Source organism: Copidosoma floridanum, unplaced genomic scaffold, assembly GCF_036245765.1.
Source record: "Copidosoma floridanum isolate Cflo_tuat_1 unplaced genomic scaffold, Cflo_Japanese_pri ptg000024l, whole genome shotgun sequence".
In the NCBI taxonomy this organism is placed as follows: Eukaryota; Metazoa; Arthropoda; class Insecta; order Hymenoptera; family Encyrtidae; genus Copidosoma; species Copidosoma floridanum.
In genome coordinates, this window is record NW_028321901.1 from 281,420 (window position 1) to 308,320 (window position 26,901).

Sequence of the window (26,901 nt, forward strand, 5' to 3'; positions counted from 1 at the left end):
CGTTTGTTCGACGGTGTCATTCACCGCGGGGCAGTAGGCACATCTAGGGGATGCTTTCCCCGCCACGCGATGGAGATAGGCATCGAACTGACCATGACCATACCAGAGAGGAACTGGGTGATGTAGTAATTTACCTCTCCGTGCCGTCTCCTCACCCGTAGTCGCAGGTTCGAGATCAGCCAGTGCGTCCATCTACCCACACTAGCCCGATACCGATCCTGTTGCCACGTCGTCAACGTTTCCTCCCACTTGTCGCCATCGCTTTCGTCACCAGAGCCCAGGAATTTCCTTTGCCACTCCAGTGCAAGCAACATGACGGGAATCGTTCGTGCTATCACCATAACAGCAGCAGAGGAAACCGTGTGGTAGGCGGAAGCGATCCTTAGACATCTGATACGCTGCACCGAAATGAGGTGCTCTCGAGGCAGTATCGAGTTAAAGACTGACGCCAGAAGCCGCCTTTTGGCTTCTCGCGGGTCTTCAACGTTCGGCATTAACCGTGTAAGCGCTCCCGCAACCTTGGCGGCTTTGTCAGTTGCTCTCTTGATGTGCTCCCAGAAGGTGAGCCGTGAGTTGACCCACACCCCCAGGTAGCACACAGCCGGGCTTGCGCAGATTGCCTTAGCCGCATCGTTTAGGCGAAAGTCCCCCCCCCCCGAACCACCGTTGCCTGGTAAGAACGACCATCTCCGTCTTGTCGATCGCAAGTTCAAAACCGTGATCCCGCAGCTACCCCGACACTATGACGATCGACCACCGAATTTTGCGCTCGACCTTCTCTCGGGATCTTGCTGTGATGTGCAGTGCCATGTCGTTAGCAAAACCCGTCAGCTTGACCCTCGGAGGCATTTCAAGGTGCAGAAGTTCATCATAGACTAGGTTCCATAAGTCAGGGCTGAGGGTGGAGCCCTGTGCGACTCCCGACGTCAGGCGCCTCTCTCTTGGTCCATCCTTCGTGTCGTAACGAAGTACACGGTCCTGGAGATAGCTATCCAGAATCTTTCTAGGGTAGTCTGGTACATTCTGGTGCCTCAAAGCTCTCATTATATCGGACCATTCGGCCGAGTTAAAGGCATTTCTAACGTCAAGAGTCACCAGGACACAGGCGCTTCTCGTCTTATGTGAGGGTTTCCATGCCTCCTTCACCGACTCGAAGACCTCAGCCACAGAGCCATGACCGTCGATCGTCCCCCTCGAAACCCGTACTGATTGTCCGAGAGCCTGACTTCTTCTCTTAGACGCGTTCGCATCAGCCTCTCGAGCATTTTTCCGGCATTATCCAGCATGCACAGAGGTCGGAGCGACGACGGAACCAAGGGGGGTGGTTTACCCTTGTCCAGACGTACAAGCCTTTAGATCTTTCACCGCTCGCAGTAGTAGCAGTAGTTTTTTTTTTCTGGAGGGAGGTAGGAAATGCTTTGAGGCACACCGCAGGGACAGTGGTTGTGTGGGACTCGGTGGATTTTGTTTATTAGACCACCCATACCCACTAACCCCCCCCCCTATGCCGCGTGGCTTTTGATCCACCCCGGAATTACGTTAGCATTACTTTAGGGTGGAGCCACCAGGGATACCATCGCGTCTCACAGCATTAACGAGCTAACTCGCCATCATTTGCTAGAGGTGCTGATCCTCTCGAGTCCTGAAAATGTGCAGACCGCTAACCTAGCAAGCACCACAATAAGCTTGTTGCTTTCCCTTGCTGATGGGTAAACGTACCAAGTGCAGCGTGAGTCCACATTAGCCTGCTTCCCAACTTGAGGCCCCTCTGCCTTGATTGTTTCCTGCTTAGGCCTTATTCCTGGCCTCTTTCAGGGCTCTTCTGAATGAAGGGCAGCTCCCGCTGCCTGTTTCGTTCTTGCTGTCCGATGTTGGGCAAAGAAAGCCCCGAGCTGAGCCTGGAAATTTTTTTTTCCGGTGGTTTGAGCTTCCACACCGGAAGCAAAGCTTGGACCTATTTTCTTCCTTTCAGTTGCCTGAGACGTGTCCATATCCCAGGCATTTGTAACATTTTGTTAGTTCAATTTTTTTTCGGATTCGGCAGCTTACAATGCCAACTCGTAACCTGCCTTCTTTTTCTGCTTGTCTAGCAGTTTTTTTGTCTATATTTATCAACGTCAGCCTCTGTCCTCTGGCATTTGGTTTTAAGAGAGCTACTTTTGGCTCCTGGCTCCTAAGTCCAAAAGTCCCAGCAAAAGCCTCTTTCCCTTCATCTTCCTCTACAATAGCATCCAGGTCTCGGACCTCTAGTGTCACTTTTTTCTGGCTCATTTCGACAATACTCTGTCCGGCTACCGACTTTTTAATTTGCTGTGAGAATGCAATAGCATTCCTTACACCTTGGGCCTCAATAATTATGTCTCCTTTTTTTTGTAGTGACAACACTTTGGACTGCCACATGAGCCTTATCAGGCTCAAAGATCGCCTTTATCGTCTTCAGCACCTTTGCAAAGGTCTGCCCTTTGGCCATCTTAACTACTACTGTTGTTGTCACATCCACTTTTTTCTGGCTTGTTTTGTCATTCAGGAGAATCTCTTGTTCTTTGCCACTGCCTGTTTTTTTTTTCTTTTGAGACATGGTTTGCTGGCCTTTCTTAGGGCTGTCCGATGGGCTCCTGTTTCTTTTAGTTCGTTCTATTTCCTGTAGGGCAGTGTTCAGGGTTTTTTTCTGTACATGCCGTCGGAAATTATCTCGCCTTTGTTTCCTCCACTTCAGGGATTTAAATGACGCCTTTCAATAGTTTGCAAACACTTCTTCTTCAGAAAGAAAGCCTTTTCTTATCATCTCTGTCTCTTCGAGGTATTTAAGCGCGGCTTTGAGCCCATTTTAAACAGCGTTCGCTGTGTTACCATCCTTTTTGTTGATTGCTTTTGGCGTCTCTGTAATATCTTTCGTTGCTGATTGAACTTCATCAGTCACTTCCTGTCGCTTTACTCTGAGCTTAGCACCACTTTCTTTTAAAGAAACATGCTCCTCCTGGGTCTGGTGGCTAAATACTGACACGTTGCTGTCCTCGGTGTCGTTAGTGCCTATACTCGACAGGCTTCCTCTTCGTCCCTTGTCCGTTAGAAAGGGCCATGGAACATTAAGCAGTCCCTAATGGCCATGAGACACGTCTTTGGGCCCCCCCCCCCCTCAGAATTCGTGGGGCCTGCGAAAGTCACCCGGGCTTTCACCGGATCGGAACTGCTAGTGGATTCTCTCAGAGAGGTTACAGCCTGGGGTACATGTTTTGCATCGACGTTTTTCATGTTAACATCTTTTAAATGTCGTACTGACCCGCGGAGGTCAGCACAACCGTTTTTTCTAAAAATAAATATTTAGAAAGGGTTAAAACCAGGGCAGTGGCCCTCTCTGTTACCAGAGAGAACCGCTACTTGCTTGGGCCGAGCAGGAGTTGCCACTCTCCCTCAGTCCCACCCGCGGAGACTGCCCTGGCGTTGAGTAACAAGTGTAAGAATGGTGTTCGTGAGTAATGTATGCACATGTTGGTTCACGACAGTCATCCCAGTGAGACGAGTGGCAGGTGTACAGTCCCACGACCGTGCAGCCAACCCGACAAAACGAGCTGGCGTAAGGCACTAAGGTTCCGCCATATAGCCTCCTTAGTGGTCGTAAGCCTAGATTAGTCAGCCCACCATGTTCTTTTTTGTTTATGGGGCGTACAGCCATATCAGATGTTTTTATCCAGACTTACCTGGGTCTCATCGTTCGGCTTTACCCAACGCCAGGCATCCAACGCAAGCCTGGGAAAGCCCCTGCCACCTGCAACCTGAGACAATCCGTAAGTATCCCTGTGTTTGTTTAGTGAAAGTGCGATGCATGTATCTGAGAAGAATGTTATAACCGCCGCTTACTTCTATGTACGACGGGTACTACTTTTTGTGGGCCCGCATCAAGCATTGACGTGACACCCACGGTGGCAGCAGAAATCGAAGAACAAAGAATACAAGCAGGGCCGGCCCATGCATTCACATCGATGAAGACAAAGGGCATGAATCCCCCGTCCATACCGCTAGAGATACACACGCCAACGCCGCACGCGTTTCCCAATCAGCGCCTACGACCGCCACCACAGAGAGTCACCCCAACTTCCCATCGTCACCTCATATTTTAAGAGGATGCTTTACAAGTCTTTTGTCTACACCGTGTGTGTCTTGGTGGATTTTTTTTTTATTAGATCACCCATATCCACTAAAACCCTCCCATACCACGTGGCTTTCATTTCACCCTAAAACCAACCAACCCTTAGCGAGCAAGCTTGCCATTAATTGCTAGAAGTGCCAATCCTTTCAAGTCCTGAAAAGGACTTAAGATAACTGAGAACTGGCACCAATGTTTAATTCTGTTTTGCAGACTGTATCACATGCAAGTGCTACTATCCTTTATGTCTTTTCTAGCTGATAAGTAAATGTATTCAACGCAGCGTGGGTCTGCAGTAAGCTTCTCTGTTCTTTCAGATTTCAATGTCTTATGTGCGCTTTGCTTGGGCTTTTTTCCTGGCATTATTTAGCGCTTTTTGAAATGTCGGGCAGTTTTCACTGCTGGTTTTGAGATTGTTTTTTGCTGTTGGGCAGAGGAAACATTGTGTGCGGCCGAGACACCCTTGCTTCTGGTCGTTTGAGTTTAGAGCTTACGGATAGGAAGCATAGCTTGGGCTCTATTTTTTTTTTTTTTTACAGTCCCTTGAAACATAATTATATTTCAGGCATTTGTAACACCTTGTTACTTCTATTCTTCTTCGAATTTGACAGCTTACGACCCCACCTTTCAGTTTATCTACATTCTCTACCTGTTTTGCCAGCGATTTGTACAATTATGAACGCCATCCTCTATCTCCTGATATTAGGTTTTAGAGGAGCTGTTTTTGGCTTTTGGCTGTTCTGTCTGAAAATATTCACAAAAGCTTCTTTAAACTATTTTCCTTGAACAGTAGCATCTAGATCTTGAACCTTTCATGTAATTTTTTTGTTGCTCAGCACCACTGCTCCTTGCCCAACTACTAACTTTCTACTTGATGTGAAAACGTTGCCGCTTCTTTTACGCGTTTGGTACTAGTCAGCATGTCTTCTTTTTTTTTGTGACTACACTTTAAACTGCAATATCAGCTTTGTCCGGGTCAAAGTTTGACTTTATTAACTTGAGCTTATTGGTGAAGGTGTGTCATTTAGCCACCTTCATTAATACCTAATACTTTCGCTTTTATTCTGTTTTTCTAGCCGTTTTTGTTGTTTGGGAGAACCTTTTCTCTTGCTAACCCCTGCCTGTTCTCTTTTTTTTAAAAGACATAGCTTGTTGGCATTACTCAGGGCTGTCTGATAGGCTTATTTTGTTTTATCCTCGTCGTATTTTCTTGAGGGCACAGTTCATAGTTTTATTATTGCACATGCAGACGGAAATTATCTTTTTTGTGTTCCTGTAGTTGTGAGTATTTAAAATACTTCTTTATAGAAATGACTGAATCTTTGTTTCTTCAAAAGAACAGCTTTTCTCATAGTTGCAGCTGATTTGAGGTGCTTTAGAGCATCTTTGACAACTAATGCCATGTTTTCATACTTCTGGTTAATAGTTGCAAGTGTTTTTTCAATCTTCCCAGAGGTAGACTAAACTTCTTCCATTTCTTGGCTACACTTTAATTTGAGATCCACACCATATTTTTCCATAGAAGCGGGCTTTTCCTGCGCCTGGTTGCTGAAGATGCTCACGTTGTTGTCTTCGCAGGCGTTACTGCCTATGCTTAAAAGACTTGGTCTTCGTCCCTTATTTTTAAAGTCTATGTTACGTTTAATAGTCCCTGTTGACCATGAATAGCGTCTTTGTGGCCCCCCATCCTCTTGAATTTCATGGGGTCCGCGACAGTCACCTGGGCTTTTGCTGGATTGGAATTGTTGGTGAAACCCCTCTGAGAAGTAACCGCCTAGGGTACTCGTTTTCCTTAAAAGTTCTTCATTTTAGTGTCTTCTTTGTTGCGTACTGACCAGTGAAGGCCAGCTCTACCCTTTTTTCCAAAAATTATCTGGAAAGGATTAAAACGATTTCAGTAGCCTTTTCGATTACTAGAAAAGAGTGCAACTTGCTTGGGCTTGCCAGGAGTCGCCATTCTCTTTAAGTCTCACAAGCAGAGACTGCCCTGGTGTAGTGGTAGTGGCATAGTGGTTAGCATGCTGACTTCTATGTCAACGAAGATTTTTATCTTCATAGTTGACAATAAACGTTTATTATTTTTTTCACCGGATTTTTTTTCTGTATTCGAAAATTTTTACGTGATTTTTAATTATTTGTCATGTTGAACTTTAATATTTTCAAAATTGCTGTAGCGTCATTATAAACGTATTGCTGACCTCTCATTTTAATCTAAAATATAAAATGATTCATATGGCAATTTTGACTTCGTTACTTTGAAATATAGTTTGATGAAATATAGCTTGGTGTCTAAATCATGCTACCGCGGGTACCCACATAACACGTCAACAACATACACCGATGCACACTTTGAGTAATAATTAATTAACTAACAAAAAATTAGTGTTTTTATTCATCTGATAATGGATCTTATCATAAAAACAGGCCTTAGGAATATCACGCACTCAATTTGTTTTAACTCTGAAGCCTTAAAAAAAGGTAAACAGTTGGTTGAAAGTAGTCATGTGTGCGATGTTACAGAATTTCATAGTGATGAAGTTAGCAATTTGACAAGTGCCGTCGTAATAAGGCAGACGTCGATCGGTAACTTCAGCTCCCTACAAAGTTAATCTACATGTACGTATTATTTAGATTATTTTGAAAATTGTCGAAGTTGCAATGCACATGAATATTACTTTTATTGACCGTTGGATAACCATTGAAATATATGTAATTTTATTCCATTAGTATTTGCCCTACTGTTACACTGAACGACACAGCACTTTCTTACACCCACATTTCATAAACGTTTAAATAATAGAAATCACAATGATCATGTCTTATTTCGCGTATTTATCTCTCTTTTTGCCGTCTGCTTCTGAGAGTGTGCTCTAAATCGAAAACTAACAAGGCTTCATTAATAAGTATGTTAATACATTCAAACATTTTACAACCGTTCTTGGCACCACATAGTTCATTTTTTTACATTAGTGTAACTGCAATTTCATAATATTGATACTATTTATGCATATGTGATGATAACATCTGTAAATTTGACGAAATACTGTTATTCTTTCCTTAATTAAGCAAAAATAACAGTCATTTGGTACCCCAAGTTTCCTGTTTTTGCTACCACGCACGCTGATATTGGCTCATCTATCCTCTCCCATCACTTGCACCTGGCCAATAATAGTTGAAGATACTTATTGCTCCTTAATTTTCAATTATTTTCATTATAATTGATATCAAAACGGATCATTTTGCTATTTTGCAATAAAAAATTGTGATAAATTTAAAAAAATCCACGGCTACGTAAATAATAACAAATTTTATTACGAACAATTTTGCTACAATACTTATTTAAATCAGACCGATAGAATAGAAGTTACAAGCTAAAACATGAAAAAAATTTCAATTATCTCGATCATTTGTTCGATAACAATTAAAACTGACATGATGCCTTCATTAAAAAAAATTGTTTTTATAATAATATGACTATATTTGTTATTAGTTTATACAATTTTTTTTTACGTTGCAGAAATTTTTTCATTATATGGTTCACCTACCAGACTAAGGAATATTGTGATGAAGCTTGTGTTAACATGAGTTACGTTTGACAAAGAAAAATTTGTAATATTGAATACAAAAGAAATGAAATGTTTGTTCATTTGTTTCATACTTAACCAAATTCTAGCCACAACCTTAAAAATAAGCTAGAACTAAAAGTTACTTATTTTTATTTTATTTATTTATTTATTTATTTCATACTCCACCCCTTTCGGGTTCAAAAGGGTTCCGTTACACATTTGACATTCTTTTTACACGATAATTTAATGATTTTTATATTATCTTATATTATTTTCATTTCTATTTGCACTTACTTTAAATTCTACTTTACCTTGATATTATATAATCATTTATAAAAACGAACACGATTAATTTATAACCTTCGAAAATTCGACAAACAAAAAATTCAAAATTTTCAAAAATTTCAATACTTATCTCCTTTCTTAAATTTGTCCTTGTAATTTCTTTCATTCTTTCGTCACTGCTCTCTCTCTTTCTTCTCTTCTTCCTTGTCCTGCAATTCATCCATTTCTCTTCTTTACTACAAACTCTCTTCATTCTTCTTATCTTTAACTTATTTTCTGCTTCTTTTCTCTTTTGAATAACACGTCTTAGTGACTCTATCTCTTTTGCATCACGGCTTAGTATTTTCTCTATTTCTCCCTTATTTCCCGTATCTCTACAATTCTTTAATATGTGTCTATAATCTTCTTCTTCTTTGCAGAATCTTCACTTCTTATCCTCCTTTCCTTTCCAATACTCTCTACCCCTACATTCATTTCCGCACCTTAATCTTGCTACTAGTCTCCTTTCCTGTAATAGCATATCCTTTTTGAAATATCCTGGTTCTTCCTCGGTTCTTATATCTTTATATACCTTGTTGTACCGAGAATTCTCTATCTTTTCGGTTCTCTTCTTTTTTTCTTTTCTTTCCTTGTTCTATAATACTTTTTCTCTTACTTTTTCTTTAAATTCCACCCCTTTTATAAATCTCGTTTCTTTTATATTTTCTTCACGTAGCATTTCCACTCTTTTTTTTTATTCTTTTCCTTCTTTCTATCTTTCATTGTCCTTATCTTTTTCTCTTATACATTCCTTAGCTAATTATATGTCTAGTTCCCTAATATTCTCTTTAAATTTTAACGCTCTCCTAAGCGCCTTTGTACTCATTTTTTCGAATCTACACTCCTTCTCCACTATATAATTTGGCGTATTGCTATCTAGTCCTAATATCTATTTCATATATTTTCTTTGTACACTTTCCAGCCTTTCTTCTTCTTCCCAACGCTATACTTCCACACCAACCAACGCTATACTTTCCACTAGTAATGTAAATAATTTTCTTCTTCTATTGTAGCTATCCTTGAATATTTTTTTACCTACGTTTCATGCATTTTTCATAGCGATCACTGCTTTACTTTTCCTATCTTCTGTATGTCTATTATTCCTCCCATTTTTTGTAGTATGTATCAAAATACCTTATTTTATCTACTTCTTCTAATTCCTCGGTTCCCCACTTCCATCTTCTATTTTTTCCCTTTCTTTTTTCAAATACTAAAGTTATTGCTTTTTTCTCACTTAAAATCATTTTCTTTTTACAGGTGTACCATTTAAATCTTTTTAGCATCTCTTTTAATCCTTCTTTTCATTCTGCTATTAATACTATATCATCCGCGTAAGACACACTCCATATTTTTTCATTACCAACTCTGCATCCTCCCACTTGTTCTCTCTTTAATTCCTTCTCCAAGTCCGCTAGATATATATTAAAGAGCGTTGGGCTCAGTGGACATACTTGCCTCGCACCTTTCTCTGTCCAGAATCCCTTGGATTCCTCCTCACCTACTTAAACTACTTCCTAGTTTCTTTATAGACATCCATAATCCTATTTCTTAACTTTTCGTTCACGTTTATCTCTATTAATCATGCCGTTAAAACCTGCCTATCCACTTTATCAAATGCTTCCTTTAAGTCTATAAAACAGGCAAATATTTTTCCTCTTGCTTTGCATAATTTTCCATTCACAATGTGTTTGAGTGTGTATATCGCTTCTATCACCCCTCTCTTTTCTCTAAATCCAAACTGACTTTCTGCTAATTTACCATCAATTTCCTTCTTTAACATCTCATTCAACAAACTTGCATAAATTTTGTATGCTGTGCACGTTGATGTAACTCTTCTATAATTTTCTAACTTATCTTTATCACCTTTTTTGTGAATCAAGCATATCACTCCTCGTTTCCATTGCTCTTGTAATTCTCCTTCTTCACATACTGTCTTAACCAGTTCTGAAAGGGCTGCGTTTACTTTACTAGGCATGTACTTCCATACTTCGTTTTCTAGCTTATATTCTCCTGGTGCTTTTCCTGTTTTTAACCTTGCAATTTGTCTCTCGAATTCTTCCTTGTTCAACTCTTCCTGATCCTCTGTATTTGTCCTTTCTTCTTCTTTTCTTGTATCCTCTTTCCCGATTTCTTCTTCATCCTTCCCATCTAACTTTTTCATAAAATACCTTCTCTACACTTCTCCTGTAATCTTTTTATCCATTTTATTCGTACGTTTTTTTCTGAACCTATTTATGTACTTCCACACTTCACCTTCCGATGTTGTGTTTTTTATCTTTTTTTCTTTTAATCTTTGAAACCTTTTCCTCTTTGCTTCGCACCAGTTTCTGTACTCTCTTCTTTTATCTATATAATAACTCCTTTTTATTTTCTTTTTTCTCCACATCTTCATAATCCTTCTGAAATCTCTCTTTTTCTCTTTTCATTCTTTATCGTACCATTTTCTATCTCTCAGTTTCCACACTTTAAACTGTTTTTCTACCTTAGGTACCGCACTCTCTATTCTTTCTTTTAATTCCTTCCATCTTTCTTCCACCTTTTCTTCTTTCCACTTCCAATCCTTTCATCCTTCTCCGTACTGATCGATCAATTCTTGAGTCCAATCTCTCCTTGCTGTTATCCTCTCTTCCTTTTCTATAATTCCTACTTCTACTTCCTTTTCTAAATACACCTCTAACGGTATATGATCCGATTTTGTTCTTTGTCCTATCTTCATTTCTTGTACCTGATCTAAGGCTTCTTAATTCCCAATTCCATAATCTATTACAGATTCCCCTCTGCTGCCAACGTATGTGAATTCTTTTTCTTCTCCTTTTTGCCCATTTATTATACGCTATCCTTCTTCTGTTATTTCCTCTATTAGTCTTCTCCCTTCCTTACTTATTTTATCGTATTTGACTGTTTTACCTTTATTTCCTTGTCGCCATCCATTTAATTAATCCATCCTCCTTCTCTTTCGGTTGTGGCATTCCAATCTCCCAGTATTAGTACACTTTCTCTTTCCTTCATTTTTACTTTCTCTTTTATAATTTCCATTGTCCCTTATACGTTTTGACTATATACTCTTATGATTTTCCACTCCTGATTTCCGTATATTATCTTCTGCATTATTATATTATCGCTCCATATTTTGTATTTTCTGCTGTCCATCTTTTTCCTTATTCCTAATAGTATTCCTCCTTTCGCTCTACCTTTTTTATGCTCTCTTGTCGCTGTTATACACTTCCACTTTGAATTTTTTACAACTCACTTTCTACACTAGTCCACTTGTCCTGCTCTAACCACGTTTCTACTAACACTATTATATCAAAATCACTCTAGTACTTCCACACTTCACTGTCCTTATTTAACACTCCCGCAACGTTCCACGCACAAATACTGACATTCCTTCTTCTCACTTCCTCCTCCTCTCTATCTTCTTGTTCTCTTCATTCTTGCCTCCTGCTTTTTTCTTCAGTTAACTCTTCTTTCCCTTCATCATACCTAAATCACTAACCGTCGACCATCAACTTCATGTACCCAACTTTTGTATTTTTTCCTTTGTTCCTCTGCTCTTTTGACTTGTTTAAAATAGTTCTTTGAATCTCTCTTTCTTTTTCAGTTAAATTGCTATCTATGTTAACTCCTCTCTCCATATGTTTTTTATTCCTTATTACTTCTTCTTTCATTTCTTTGTTTAGCAACCTTACTACAACTATCTTTCTCACATTTTGCCCAGCGTTCATACGTATTTCTTTAGCTTTCTTTACCTTTACTTTCACTTTGATCTTTTGTTTAATGAATTCTTCCACATTCTTCTCCAGATTCTCTCTTTCAATATTTGCTCCTTTTATCACAATGTTCGGTCTCCTTTTTTCTCTCTCATCTTTTTCTTTTTCCCATTATAACTTGCTTATTCTTTCTTCCAGTGCCTTCTTTTCTTTTGTCCGCTGTTGTCTCTCTTACATCCACATCTGTTTTTCCTCTTTCCAATCTTCTTCTCTCCTTTTTAGAATACTGATCATATCGTCAAACTTATTTTCCAATCTGCTCAACTTATCGTTCAAATCTTTATTCTCTTTACTTTCTTTTGTGAAGTTTAATAAAGACTGCTTCTTTAATTTTATATTTTCATTACATCTTGTGTTTACATTTACATCCGACACTTTCCCGGTCATTTTCAGGTTCTTGCCGATATCACAGTTTGCTTCTGGATCGGCTTTTCCACGTCGATCTATCAGAAATCCTCTATAACGACCTTAATTAATAATGTAGGAATTTTTCTTATGTATCCCTTTAGGGATCTATCCTTTTATCTATTGTCGGTCTTTCAGAAATTTTTCTTATCGACCCCTATCTTTGTTATTCTCTCTTCTTCTTTATTTACCGCTATTTCATTTGGCCAGGAACCTTCCTTATGTACCTCTAAGCTTGCCCCTTTTTATCGACCTCTTTCTCAAGTTGCCGTTTCCTCTTTCCTATACTTTACTAACCTCACTTTTCTCTCGCACTTTGCACTTTTTACTTTTTCTCATCTCACCACCACTACTTTCACACTGTTTTCCTGTCCTCTTGTCACTCGTTTTTCCGCTCACTATTACCTTCTTTCATCATCTACCCTCTTCTCTACTCGCTACTCTTCATATTTCACGTGTACCGTTCCCTTTCCACTGACATGACCTCACTAATCTCACTTCATCCTTTCAATTTCTTGTATTTGTTCACTTTACACTTCCTCCTTCGATATTTCTTAACTTTCTACACTTATTCGTACTTTTATTTTCTTTTATTTTTGTTTTAATACCTTCTTAATATTCTAATATCCGGAGCGCTCACTCGACACGTCCGCTATCTCTCGCATTCATAACGGAACTCTAAAAGTTAGTTATTAAAGTACTTAATACAAGGTTGATGCATATTAAAGTGAGCGTAAACATTTTTTTTGCTTCTGATTATGCTTTACCAAAGAATATAGCTTTCTTACACCTCAAAACATGAGCAGAAATCTAAAAAAATAATTTTGAGCCAGTTTTCGTGTACCTCAAAGACCAAACTTTTTCTTGTGATATTTTCGTGTTAAAAGTGATACAAATTATCTATCTCCTATAAAAACTATGAAAAGCACTAAAATTCCAACCCTAAAATACGGATTCCCATGTATTTTTTTCTCCTGAATCTAATGGTATCCTTAATTTTTACTAATGTATTGAATGGAAAGGTCTGTGAGAGAAAAATTGCGATAGTGTTTTATGTTATTACAGTATTTATTATAAGAACCATAAAAATCATTTAAACTATGGTTCTAAGAATACGTATTTCTATGGATTTTTTTCTTTTGAATCTAATGGTTATATTAGTTTTTACCGTAGGATCACCTGAAAAGGGTTGTGAGTGAAAATAACTCCTGGAATCTCAGATTGTGAATGGTATACCGATGATATTTGTTATAGAAGCCATGAAAATGATTAAATCTATGGTGTTAAAAAAACGTATTCCTACGTATTCCTTTCTTGTAATTCCGATGGTATTATCATTGTTCACTACAGCATCGATTGAGAAAGTGTGTTAGTATAATAATGTAAAAACAAGCTGGGCGCGAAAAAGAATGAGTAATGAAACTGCGAAAATAGTTTAATTTTGAGGTCAAAGTTACATCTAATTATAAACTTAAAGTTAGAATCATAAGTATCTGTTATTTATGGTGTTTTAAAAATATTTCACATCCTTTTGTCAAAGTATAAGTATACATTATTTATCACTAGAAAAAGTAGCAAACGTTGATATAAACAATATAAGTGTCGCAGATATTATGTTTTTATCAACGGATATTTATTTGCAATTGATAATTTTATATATAGTTATTTATTTTTCTAATATTATTTTGCAAAATAAGTATATATTTACACATGCGTATATAATGCAAGTCAAGCGCGTTGGAATATCACCATATTATACAATAGTGTGCCCAGACGTGTACTTACTGTATGTACGTAGTAGTGATGTATCTACTCGGTGAGAGCCCGATAAGGTTAAGAATATCATCAGTGTTGTTGCGTATTTTTCTTGTTCCTTTTTTTTTGTTCCGTGCTGAATTGTTGATGGTGTCTGTATGACCGAAATTTTTGAAATATTGTTTGAGGAGGCTTTAATATTCAACTGATGATGTGCATACGTATGACGGTATGAGCCTTAAGCTATTACCGTTACACACAGTTAAGCAATAACCAGCTCATCCAAGACTTTGTCTCGTAACCAGGAAGTCCCATCTCTGGGTGATTTTTTGAATCGTAAATGTAAAGGTAAATAAATTCGAGCTTACTGACACACTACCGCCTACTGCGTTTTTATGATAGTATCTAAAATTTATAGGACAAACGATGTGAGTATTGCTAAGGATGAAAAGCAACGGCAATGTCTTCTGCCAATAGTCAATGATCACATTAGTTTATCTTCCAAAAGTACTAAATCCATGTTGTCAAAATAACTTTTTTCACAAGTTTTTTAGGAGTTTGACTGATAATAATTTTGTCATGTATTACTGCAAAAGTTTTATGCTCATTTTGTAAGTTAAGTAAAATGACAAAATTGTAGATTTCAATCGTTAATAAATGAATGTATGATTATTTTAAAGAAATTATTGAACTTCATTTACAATACAATATTTTGATGTTTTTCAGTTCTATGAATACAACATAATTCATAGTTGAATGTATAAAACCAAACCATTCAATATAAGTCAAGGGATTGATACGTTTATAAGTACACTGTTAAAAGAGACTTTAAAAACGAGATATCTTCTACCAAAATTTTAATTCAAATTTATATTTGTACTAAATCATTATTATTCTAATCTATATTTTAAAGAAATTTAACTTAACTATATTTAAATTTTTACAGAATTTTCTGGTTTTTCAGACACATATTTAAATGTCTCCATGAGAATCAAATCAAATGTGTCAGAAGCGTGTTGCAATAACATATTTAAACGTCTCTTGCCTTTGTAACGAGATTTTAAATTGTATTTAAAAAATCAGTCCAGGTCGTATTTGAAAATTATGATGAGGGGGCTGGGACTCACTTTTTTCCATACAACTGTGTAATATATATATACAACTAACGAATGTTTTTACTTGGTATTTGAATGAAAAGAAACATCCATATGAATATTGATTTATTAGTCTCAGCTATTACTAAACGTCTTTTACCATTCTTGTAACAAAGAGAATTAAAAAAAATTTTTTCCTAAAACTATTTGTTTTTCAACTGTATGTACATGAACCAAATGGTACAGCAGAAGAGTATAATAGGAACATAATGGATATGTCTCAGTGTTCATTGAAAGAGATAAGGGTACATAACAGATTTTGTCCAGAAATAGTTAGAACAGCAGCTTATATGGAAAATAGAATTATTACTTATACTGTTAAAAAGAACAAAATACCCTTTGAAATTATTTTGGGGAAAAGCCTAGTATAAAAAATGAGAAAATTAATGAAAATAGCATTTTTGTAATAATTTTCGATTAAAAAAGAGATTCAAAGTAGGACAAAAGGGCAGATTTAGGTATTTGGTTGGGTTATGAAAATGTTGCTTACAGAGTTTTGATTAATAATAAAATTGTAGTAGCTAGACATGTTGATATCATCGAAGATGGCACAGATTGTATTAGTTTAAAAGCAGAAGACGACAGTAAAAATCAGTTTGAATGGAAACAAAGTTAAAAATCAAAAACGGTGATTTAAATAAGAACTGCAATGGTAAACATAAAAATTTGATTGTAAAACACTCAGTAAGAGAAAAAAAGATAGCTTAAGAGATACAGAGATGAACATTTCGTATACAGTGATATTATTTATGTAAATTACACTAATGCTGATGTACCCATTTCTTATAATGATATGATGAATAGTTATGAATCTGAAAGTTGGAAAAAGGCAATAGATAAAAAATTAATTGTTAAATGAGAATAAGACTTAGATTTGTGTAAATAAACTAGAAGATAAAAAAGCTTCCGATTTGAATTGGATTTAAATAAAACAGGCTAAGGGTGCTTTTGAAGCTTGGTTAGTAGTAAGAGGATACCAGGAAAATGATTTAACTGATATCTGGATACCAAGAGCAAAAATTTTAACTTTAAAAATTTTGTTTTCGTTTTGTTACGAGAATAATTCAATCATAGAACAAATGGATGTTAAGACAGCCTTTTTTAACGATAAAGTCAAAGCTAAGGTTTATGTAAAACAGCCACAAGGCTATAAGAATGGCTCTGAGAAGGTATTCAAATTAGATAAAGTGTTGTATGGATTGATTGAAAGCCCAAAAGCTTGGTATAAATGTTTTGATACGTTTATTGAAGAACTAGGATTTGTAAGAAGTAAAAATGCTTGCAGCTTTTTTATATTATCAAATGAAAATTGAACTATTTATACAATTTTGTTTTTTAATGATCTATTGATTTGTGGTAGAACTAAAACTAATGTAAATTATAGTAAAGGATTTTTGTCAAAAGGGTTTCAAATAAAGGATCTCGGAAAAATTAAAACCTAATAAGATATGAATATTGATTTAGATCATGAAAAAGAGAAAATGACACTTAATTAAAAGGGGTGTATTGAAACATTAGCAAATAATTATGATATTATTAAATCAAAATTATATGTAGTTCTGATAGAACCAAATTTAAAATTAGAACTAGCGCAATCAGCGTGTAGAGCGATTGACTTTAAAAACTTAATTAGAGCCTTGTTGTATTTAAGTGTAGGGACAAGACTTGTTATCATTTTCGTGTTAGTTATTTTAGTAGATTCCACAATCGTTTTGATAAGATACATGTAACACATTGATAGGACATTTTTTGAAAATCAAAAAAGTAAAACAGTGTTACTAAATCGTCAACTGAACCTGAGTATGTTGCGTTATCTAAAAGTGTTAGTAAACTGAAAAAAAATTAAAAATATTTGTTGAACAACACAAAGTTCATTAATTTTGTAAAAGTTTTCTTGTCTTTTGTTAAACAAAAATGTAGCAGATATTCTGACAGAGCTAACAGGACGTGATAAGTTTGAAAATTATAGAGAAGTGTTAAATGTTATTTAAATTTAAGGAGGCATGTTAAGATATAAGTAAATTTATATTAGCTTTATATGTTAGAATATAAGTAAATTTATATCAGTTATGTAACTAATGACATCTATTGTGCGGCATACATACTCTGAGCGCAAGATGATATATGTATATGTTCTTTGTATAGTGATGCAGTTAGATAGACAGAACATGGCCGTTGCCACGTATGCACGCTCTCGCAGAGTCTCTCGGTATCAAAAGAAGAAATTCTGTAAACTGAAATAACCTTTGTTTCTGTTATAAAATGTATTAATTTAAGTGTTAATAAGTGTAACATTATTGATCCACAACCTTCTAGTTAGTATATTAAACAGTGAAACCAGCAACATCTGCGGCATGTACACTACTAGTGTGAGCAGATACGTGTACGTACTTTGTGTAGTAGTTTAGTTACAGAGATGAAATATGGCCGTTGCCTTGTACGCACGCCCTCGTAAAGCCTTTCTCGGCTTAGGAAAAAGAGATTTCGTCATCTTCAGTTATTCTTCCTTCTATTATTTAATATAGTTTTTAAGTGTTAAAAAGTGTAACATTATTAACTCACTACCTTGTAGTCAATATATTTCACAGCCACAAATGTTCTCTGAGATTCAGAACCACGCAAAAAAAGTCGTAATTAAATTGGAAGCGTAATATGCTAGCTTCATTGAAATTTTTATGAAGTTAAGTGTTATTATTAATTGAATCCATAGTCAACGACGTATTTTTCAACGCTTTATGTTTATTATCGTTATGTATTTTAATATCTTTAAATATTGTTTTTTATTTGATAATTCTTTTTTTAATGATTTGTTAAGAAAAATTGTTCAGTTTTTTTGAGAAGATATTATATTTAGTCTGCTAATGCTGGATTTTCTTAAAGTTTCTATTCAAGAATCCTAAGGTTATTGTTAAAAATTTAGTTCTTACAAGCATGCACGTTCTTTAATACTTTTGCAGAGGCATGAATTGTATTAAACTTAAACCAAGCTCTTAAAGCTGTCTCTCATTTTTTTATAGCCATTTTAACTTAATTTTCTTTGAGTATTAGTTTTGGCTTATTTCCAAGATGCACGACTAGATTTAATATTTTGTGATATTTACCAGAGAAATGTCGCATATATAATGTGATAAGATTTTATACAATGAAAACAGATGATAATCTAAAAGTTTATTTTAACAGAATTTCTGTAATGTATTAATTATAAAGATTATTGTTACTATATTAATTATAAGGATTTTTTTCACTATTTGCACTAGTACAGTTCTGCCCTTACGATAACCATTATTTTTTTCAATAATACCGGCATAATTTAACTTTAGTCATTACACACACATATATGCGCGTGCGTGAACACACACAAACATTTGCATGAGCGTGAACACACACATAAACTCTAGTAGGGCTTCACCCTTGTATTCGCTTTATTCTTGTATTCACAATATTCTTGCAATATAAGACAGTTCTGGCCTAGAAAACGTGCAATAACATAAAACTTTTTGCGTGTATCTCCCATTTTCATAATTTTTTTATAACCTGATTTTTTCGTAATGTTATAAAGCGCATTCTTTGATCTTACTTGTTTGTAAATATATCATGATACAACGTTTAATAGTGCACTGCCATTTGACATTCTTTCACATAAAATATACTATTATGAAGCGCCCTAGAAGAATTCTCTTTTCCTTGATAAAATTCTGCTAAAAAAATAGCTATTAGTAAAATTGCTAAACAATTCTTAGTTTTTGTTAATTAGTTTTGTAAATTAATCATGTTCAATTTTTAGTACTATGTTTGTAACTATATCGTTATGCACAAAAACTTATTTAAATTCAAACAAGAGCCACAGCCTATATTTCGACCCATGCGCACTGCAACTGGTCGACAATCTAGTCGCAGAAGAGAAGTACAAGTGTGAGCGCTGAGCTGTCCTGGCGGTTACAATGCGGCTTTCTTGATTTTTTTAGCTTTCCTTTTAATAAAATTTATAAAGTACTCCGGCAGTTTAATGCGGAAATACATGTACATGATACAAAAATTTTTTTAAATAAGAAATTAAATTTCTAGTCCGTTATTGCAAAAAACGCCAATTTTTTGTATCTCGGCATCAAAGTAAGCAAGAACTATTTTTTAAATTCGGGTTTTTATGACAAACACAATGACGTTTGATGGGAAAAAAGTATGCAAAATTGACTGAGCCGTTTGCAATTGTTAAAGTTACAAAACAAAATTTTTGTTAGCAAAACGTTAGAACTCACAAAAATTAATTCTTTTTTATTTACTTTCATTATCAACATTAAATTTAATTTTTTCAACGTAGTAAAATATCTGTAAACTGACCAGGAAGTTTGTAACAAGCTTTGGAAGTTTTACTTTAAAAAATTAATTAACAGAAAACAAAAAATTTTTTTGCAATTTTCAAATAGCTATATTTTGAGCAACTTAATATCTACATTCGTTCATGGCTGTGTTCAAAATATCACGATAGTTTTTTTCAGTTGATCGAAAATTTTTCGGTATAAAAAATATTTTTTTTACACTTTCCTGCCATTAACGAGTTACGAATAATAAAAAATGGATTTGTAAAAGTGTTTTCTTATAAAAAATTTAATGACAAAGAGATTGTCGGTTAAACGATTTCTCCAGCAGTAATCAAAACAGATATGTAAGCAAAAAACTAAAGAAGAAATTTAGAAAGAAATTATTTACAAATTGGTAAATGAATATATGAAGCCGACTTTTGATATTGACAAAACTATTTTTCCGTATTTGGAGAGCAATTCTGTAAGGGATTGACCAATTTTTTTTCTACTGGAAAACATAAGATTGAATAATTTTTTTTTTGTCTTCCAGGCAATGGACTATAAGTCAAAATAAAAGGAAAAAAGACTTGATTGTTACTTATTTTTCTCATTGTTTGCACTCTGCATATTTTTCTTATATACTCGTATATATATGTGTGTATGCATATATATATATATATATATATATATATATATATATATATATATATATATTATAAATTTGTGAAAATCGTTAGTAATAACCCTGTTTGTTATAGCAACTTCGTATACGTCATCAGGGTTTTTAGCACCAGATCAAAAAAATTTTCTTGGTATTTTCCAGGTAACTTATCTTAAATTTTCCGGTTACATTGTTTTCGTCTAGTACGTTTATGGAAAACAAAATGAGTTCTTTTTCCCTGATTTTTCCATTTTACATACTCTATGTATAAACTTTATACCACTTAGGTTATAAGGGATAGTAAATAATTGTTAGCTGTGTGATTGAGAATAGAACAGAGGTGTAACAAAACTGATTGTTATGTAAGTATTACACAATATTGTTTTTACTAAGAATTAAAGACTAAATAAGTCAGTTATAATTCACAGAATATTATATTATAAAATACATGTAAAATAGAAGCAAAGTATGTTCAATCAAACTTATCACAGGCAAGTTAAAAGGAATTTAAATCTTTGGAATAAACATGTTGAATTTCTGGAGGCCCTTGCTACTGCGGATACAAAGTTGAAAAAATTGTTTACTTAAAGATTATATTTTGGATTCCACGTTAGTGGCAGCCAATTGCGCCTTCTTCAAAAGTCTTTTCTTTATTTCTTTTAGCTCACGAACTTCGGACATCTGCTTCCACTTGACTGTAAGAAAATTTGACTGAACTTTTTCCTCCGCAGTACACTTTGCTCTGGCTTCTTTACACTTGCCATTCGCGCATCTTATGGCTCATATCATTTCTTTGGTCTTATCTACGTTGAGAACACCATTAGTCTCTATAACAGCATCATAAACAGCATGGAGTGCCATTGGTTTTTTTGACAAAGATTTCATCAGAAATAGTTCTACTATCGGAGCAATAGAAACAAAAAGCAAGTCTAGAATTACTAGAACACAGAAGAGATACAAAAGAGAATTACTGAGACATTTAACGACTTTGCTGAAATTTCTATGATTTTTATTCAAAGGATTCTTTGATCTCTCGTTCTGGGCCTTACGAAACCAGTTACGGAAATGAGAAAGAAGTCTGAGTGCTTTCGTGGCTAGCTTCTTAAGTTCTGTACACTGTGTAAAGTGACATTGCATAGAACAGATTTCTGATCCAGTTGTGCTGGTAAAATGGACACATCATCAGCCATGAACTACACAAAGTCCTTAACTACATAATTTAAGAAGATCAAAACCTCACTCGTCTTTAAATTTTGTTTCGAGATTTCGTAGCATCAGAAAGTTCACATAAGGCCCATCCATCGATACTTCGATCACTTTGTTCTCGTTATTTCCCACGGTTTTTTGAGACCAGTGCAAAGATTATGTATCTAGTTACAACTCGGTCTACTATATCATCTCAAAATGTAGCTATTATATGCATTTGCTACTTTTGTCAAAATGAACTCAAAGCTTCATCAAATACTATGCTGATAAATTCGCAGTGGTCAAGTCTTGACTGCAAGTGCTGTTGAAAGTAAGGTGCTAATCCAAACACGATGGAGTAGGATACTCCTCGAAGTATTTTCCCAGCATTTTCGCTCTCTAGGAAAATGTAAGGAAAAATTGTAGCTGAATCTGTGGCAGTGCAATAAAAAAATTGTTTCATAACTGCGTTTAGGCACCATAAACTATATCTTGCAAAAGCATTAAAGTTCTGCAATTATAAAGCACTAGCAGCCCCCCGTCTCGGCTTCGCCCGAGACTTACTAAATAAAACACCGTAGTGTGTTGACACGTAATGTGAAACATTTTCAGTTAGAAATTTTACACATATTCCTGATACATCTCAGAACAAAAATCTTCTTATTAAAAACATATTTTTTCGGAATCCATATAGATTATTTGGTTAAATAATGAGGTGTAAGAATTCAAAAAAATTATTATGCTAAAAAGTACCGTGCGTTCTTTATGCCATAAAATAATCAGTGGCCATAAGAAGCCGTTGATTTACAGTTTCTCCCGTGTAATTCACGAAAACGGCTATTTTTTAAAGCTGTTATGATTTTAAACCCCCAAAAAATTTATATTACAAAAAAATTTTTTTTCTCATATCTCACAACTTTATTACCAGGACAACAAAGTCCTGGACCTTAAACCCTACATTTTTATTGCCACAAAAACACAAATACATTTTCTACTCATTAAAAAATCTGAAGTAGGATCTTTAAAGATTTCAGAGATTGCTGTGAGGGTACAATGAAAAGCTGATCTCTCACGTAATGGACTCTTTAGTTGTCGATTTTGACGTTGCTGTTTTAATTTCGATAAATTTTCTGCGTCAGTTTCTTGACGCCTAAGTAAAATTGTATTTATTAGATACACTTGAAGTTTTTCTTTCAATTCACCCTCTTGCGACTTTTGGCATGCTTAAAATTTTTGTGACCCCTAGAGGCTGTTTTCTGTCAACTTTGTTAAGTTCTAATATATTTGTTAACAAGGTAGTTCGACGTCCGATGGCCCTAAAAAAGGCCGGTGAGCTTTTTAAGTTAACTCTTTTTTGACTGCAGTTAACAGCAATTGTGACCTGGATACCTCAGGGTGATCTTTTCTGGCTTGCTGTTGAAGACCCAGACTGATTGGGAGAAAAATTACAAAGTCTGAAGCTTTGGGGCTAGTTGTAGTGCTCTTTCCCAACGTCTCCCTGTATAAAGTCGAAGACGTTAGTGTCTAAACCTTTTTTATTTGCAGATTCAGTTGTTTTGATGATCTTAGATGGGGAGATTGGTTAGTGATACTTGTCCAGTGGAGGCTGTCCCGTTGGCTCAAGTTTTTTTTCCTTCATAGCTGTTATAGGTTTGCCCAGCGCAGACCTTGGAGAGGATCAGTGATTCCTGGTTGAATGCTTAGAGTCGAGAGGGTAGTATAGGGTCGTCGGTCACCGGATTTTCTAGCCTTGCGAAGAACAACTCCGCAGGTGACGTTGTGCGTCTGCTAGTGAATAGCTGACTTGGTTTAATAGTGCCCATCTTTAGTTTATATAGTCTTTTAGATGACGAATCGCTTCCGGAAATGGTAATAAAAATGTATTTGTTGGCAAGGTAGTTTACACTTAGGTGGATCCTAAAAAAAACCGATGAAATTGATGGTTAAGTAGGGAACGTAAATACTTATAATGGCCCTAAAAAGCGCCAGTGATGAAACTTCGTACGAACAGTTATTCGTTATTCCTGATGATGAAGAGCTGGCGACGGTTGCTTGATTCTTACCCTGGGAGTCTCGATACTCGATATACGGAGACTGTGATGGAGGGATGTACACTGCTGACCAAAAAATATCTCGTCTCGGGTCGTTTCCCGGATAACCAACTGCTCATCGTTAGACGGGAACATGTGGGTAAGCGCATTGGGGACGCGACGACCAAGAAGGTAGCCGTTGTGGCTGCCCATGCCCCTCAGAGCTCAGAGCTGTTTTCTTCCCTTGCTTATATTTGTAGCCACAAATTCTCTAACTGCACCAGGTGGGATGGTGGAACTCCCTCACAACTCTGATGAGTTGGAGCAGATTGTGCTCTGGCCAGATATGTCTTCTGGTATTGTGGCAGAGACGGCATCGGTTGAAATTAATATTTTTTTTTTGATCGCACTCGTCGAGATTCAGGGTGAATGGACACGTAGGTCCCTTCCCCCTTGGAGAAGAGTGTCGTCCGTAACCGGGATACCCAGCTGCAAGACTATTATCAGCATTCTCTGTACAGCTCGTTGAATTTCCGAAACTCGACTACGACACTATGGAGACGCTCCAGCCTTTTATAACCACACTTATTTAATTATGTTGCAGGTAGCTTCGATTTTATGTCGACGCCACCTAGCGGATTTTACTGAACTAAAGTGAAAAGCTGGCACGTTTTTGTAAAACTTTAAGCTCATTTATTGCTATTGTTATTAAATTTTTTAAGATAAAAACTATACTAAAACCATCTAGGAAGTATCATGAATCAGTGTGCAAAATTTCAACAAAATCGGTTCAGTAGTTTTCGTGGTTAGCAATTACAACGGTTTTAGCGCTTCTGCTTTATACATTAGTAAGATTAAAGCTATATCTTTGTGACATTTTTTTGGTTAAAGGATTTCTGCATCAAAGATGCTAGGCGTGGTGTGGATGTTTTCTGCTTGCTCTACCACCAATTTATCGATTGAAGGTGCCTTAATGTCTGCTGGATTCTTTTAATGAGAGTCAGATTAGTGGAAGCAGCAGGGACGCCGTGTCGCCAGTACTTAAAACAGCAAAAAAAAAAATAAAAAATAAATTAGTTACCGCAAAACTGAATCTTACGTCCATTGGCATTTATCAGTCTATTTTTGATGCGATACTTAATCCATACTCGAGTCTCGCAAACGTCTCGACAGCCCGTGGATGAGCTGGAAATCTGGATCAACCGACTAGCATGCTGTGTGCTATTTATTTTCAGTTCCTATATCTAATCAGTAAAGCCGTAAATAAATATGTATACTTTTGCGTGCACCGCATACGGCCGATGGTTACTTGGACTTAATATTTTTCTTCGTTGATCTCCAGTGCTCAGGCGTTCCATGAAAAGTACAGATTCAAAAAGCACTGATCAGATGTTTATGTTCTTCATAAGAAAAATTCTTATACTGGCGGGGTTTCTAGCTAATCTGGAAGCAGCTAACAATGCTTACCCCCATATAGTGGCTGACAAATAAAGACCTTCCTATCGTGCCGATCTTGAAGATTTTTTTTTGCAAAAGGCAAAGTACGTGTTGTTCTGGACTTGCCTTGACCACGAAAATTCTACAATATACGACGGATTATATGTTACTGGCATACTGACTAGAAAAAAATAACATTCACAATTAGAAAACAAAACTGGGATTGAAAATTCGCTAAAACAAATCAAACACGCATTTTCTTACCTAATCATTATATGACGCTTCGATCAGCCATTGCATAGAGAGGGTAGAAAGATAAAGTGGCCCAAGCGTCAGCTCTGTGCTGATTGGCTTCACTTTATTCAGGGCTGACTTCCGATCTTACATAATATAAAAAAGTGAGTGGACAACTCGGACAGTAGCTGATTGGTTTGGCACAACTCACAAGATTACTACCAGGATACTCCGTGTTTTTTTATCAATGGTGGTCTAAAGAGACCAGAACATGTTGGCTTTCGAATTATCTGCCACTTTCTCCACAGGGTGCACTTAGATGGGGTCTGGGAGTTCGCCTGACTGGCCTGCAGCTCGTAAAAGTGAGTAAAAGGTTAGGTGTGGTTACGTCATGAACATTTTTTTCACTCTTATGAACTTCAAGATAGTCTGGCTAACTCTCAGACTTCATGCCAACGTACCCTTGTACCCTCTTTATCATCACGCGATACCTATTTTCGCTGTCCTCACTTTTAGCACTGTGTACAAACGCTTGCCCTTTATATTTCATGTACACCTGTACTTCAACGTTAATTGTATTTGATATTTAAACACACTTACTTATAAGTAGCTTTCAGCCTCACATAAGCGTGAATTGCATCACGCGTTTTCTATCAAAAGTTCAAATATTATATTCACTTCTAGAACATAAATGTTTAAAGTTTGGATGATTATTTTAAAACGATTTTAATTAAAAACTTAGTTATCTAGTTTATTGTAATATTAAACATTTAACTTTAAAACGTATAAAAAGTAGAAAAAACTTAATGATCTTCTTTCATGTAATTTGAACATATGAATTTGTTTGTTTTAGTTAGTTCAGGAGCCAAGCAGAGATAAGTTACTCCCAGATCCTATTAAGCATCCATATGTTCAACCACCTTATACTGTAATATTAGAGTTAACAGATGTACTAGTGCATCCAGACTGGACGGTAAGCTCCTTCGAAGTTACAATCTATTTGATAATACTCTTCAAATACCACTTAGTTTTAATTTAGTTTTAAATAAGCTGTTGACATAGCTAATATAGATCATTGTTTTAAGTATAATATTGATACATTAATTAAAGTGTTGTGTGTGAATAAATGTAGTTAAAACATCAGTGTTTATAATTATACAAACTCAAAATGATGCAGAAGTTTTTTTGTCAACTAAAATTATGTATGAAAAAAAAATCTAAAAAAACAATTAACTACAATCAAACTAAATTTTTTTAAAGATATATAACTTTCGTAACATCATTTTTTGTTCTAAAACGGTTAATTAATAATTATAACGTTATAAATACAGTAAAATATTTTGAACAGTAATTAAAAACATATTATTTAATATATACTGTAAATGTAGACGAACCAAAAGACTTGTTAAGAGAATCCACGTAATATTCAAAGTATTATTTAAATATATATGATTTCTCTTTAAATTTTCTACGTAAAAAGCGAGTACATATTCTTGTCGGTTATTTTATTCGTTATACTTAAACGTATCAGCATATCAGTTTTCAATGTACACTGTGTAAACAATGAATTGAATTCGTGGATCTTGTAGATGAATAAATTAACTTTCATCGGACGAAGTTGGTGGTGTTTATTAACTTATTTTTAATTGACAACGTTTCGTCAAAAGCTGTTTCGCCTCATCAGATTAAACTAGAAATAATGCACAAAGTATTGAAAATACACTATCAAAATAGACGTACATGTCTCACCAATAACATTAATATAAAATTATATGGAAAGGTTAACCGGAGTGACCGCTTTTCTTAGCTGTGCTTGTATAAAATATGGTTTAAAAATGCATGTTGTAGAAACAAGTCAGTCTTAGTACTTAACTTTAGTGCAAAAAAGGCATGTATACACTATGTAGTGGAACAACATAGTCAATAAATATATTT

The 26,901-nt window shown here is 35.6% G+C and overlaps 1 protein-coding gene across 2 annotated transcripts in view; it reads left to right on the forward strand.

Moving 5' to 3' along the window:
* The window catches only part of LOC106645029 (mitochondrial import inner membrane translocase subunit TIM50-C), a 489,498-nt gene that overhangs the window by 81,711 nt on the left and 380,886 nt on the right, over positions 1 to 26,901 (forward strand). For both annotated transcript variants that reach the window (XM_089595042.1, XM_089595043.1), the window contains exon 3: positions 25,820 to 25,939. In XM_089595042.1, coding sequence (XP_089451168.1) covers positions 25,820 to 25,939 — 120 coding nt within the window. The remainder of the gene's footprint in view (positions 1 to 25,819; positions 25,940 to 26,901) is intronic.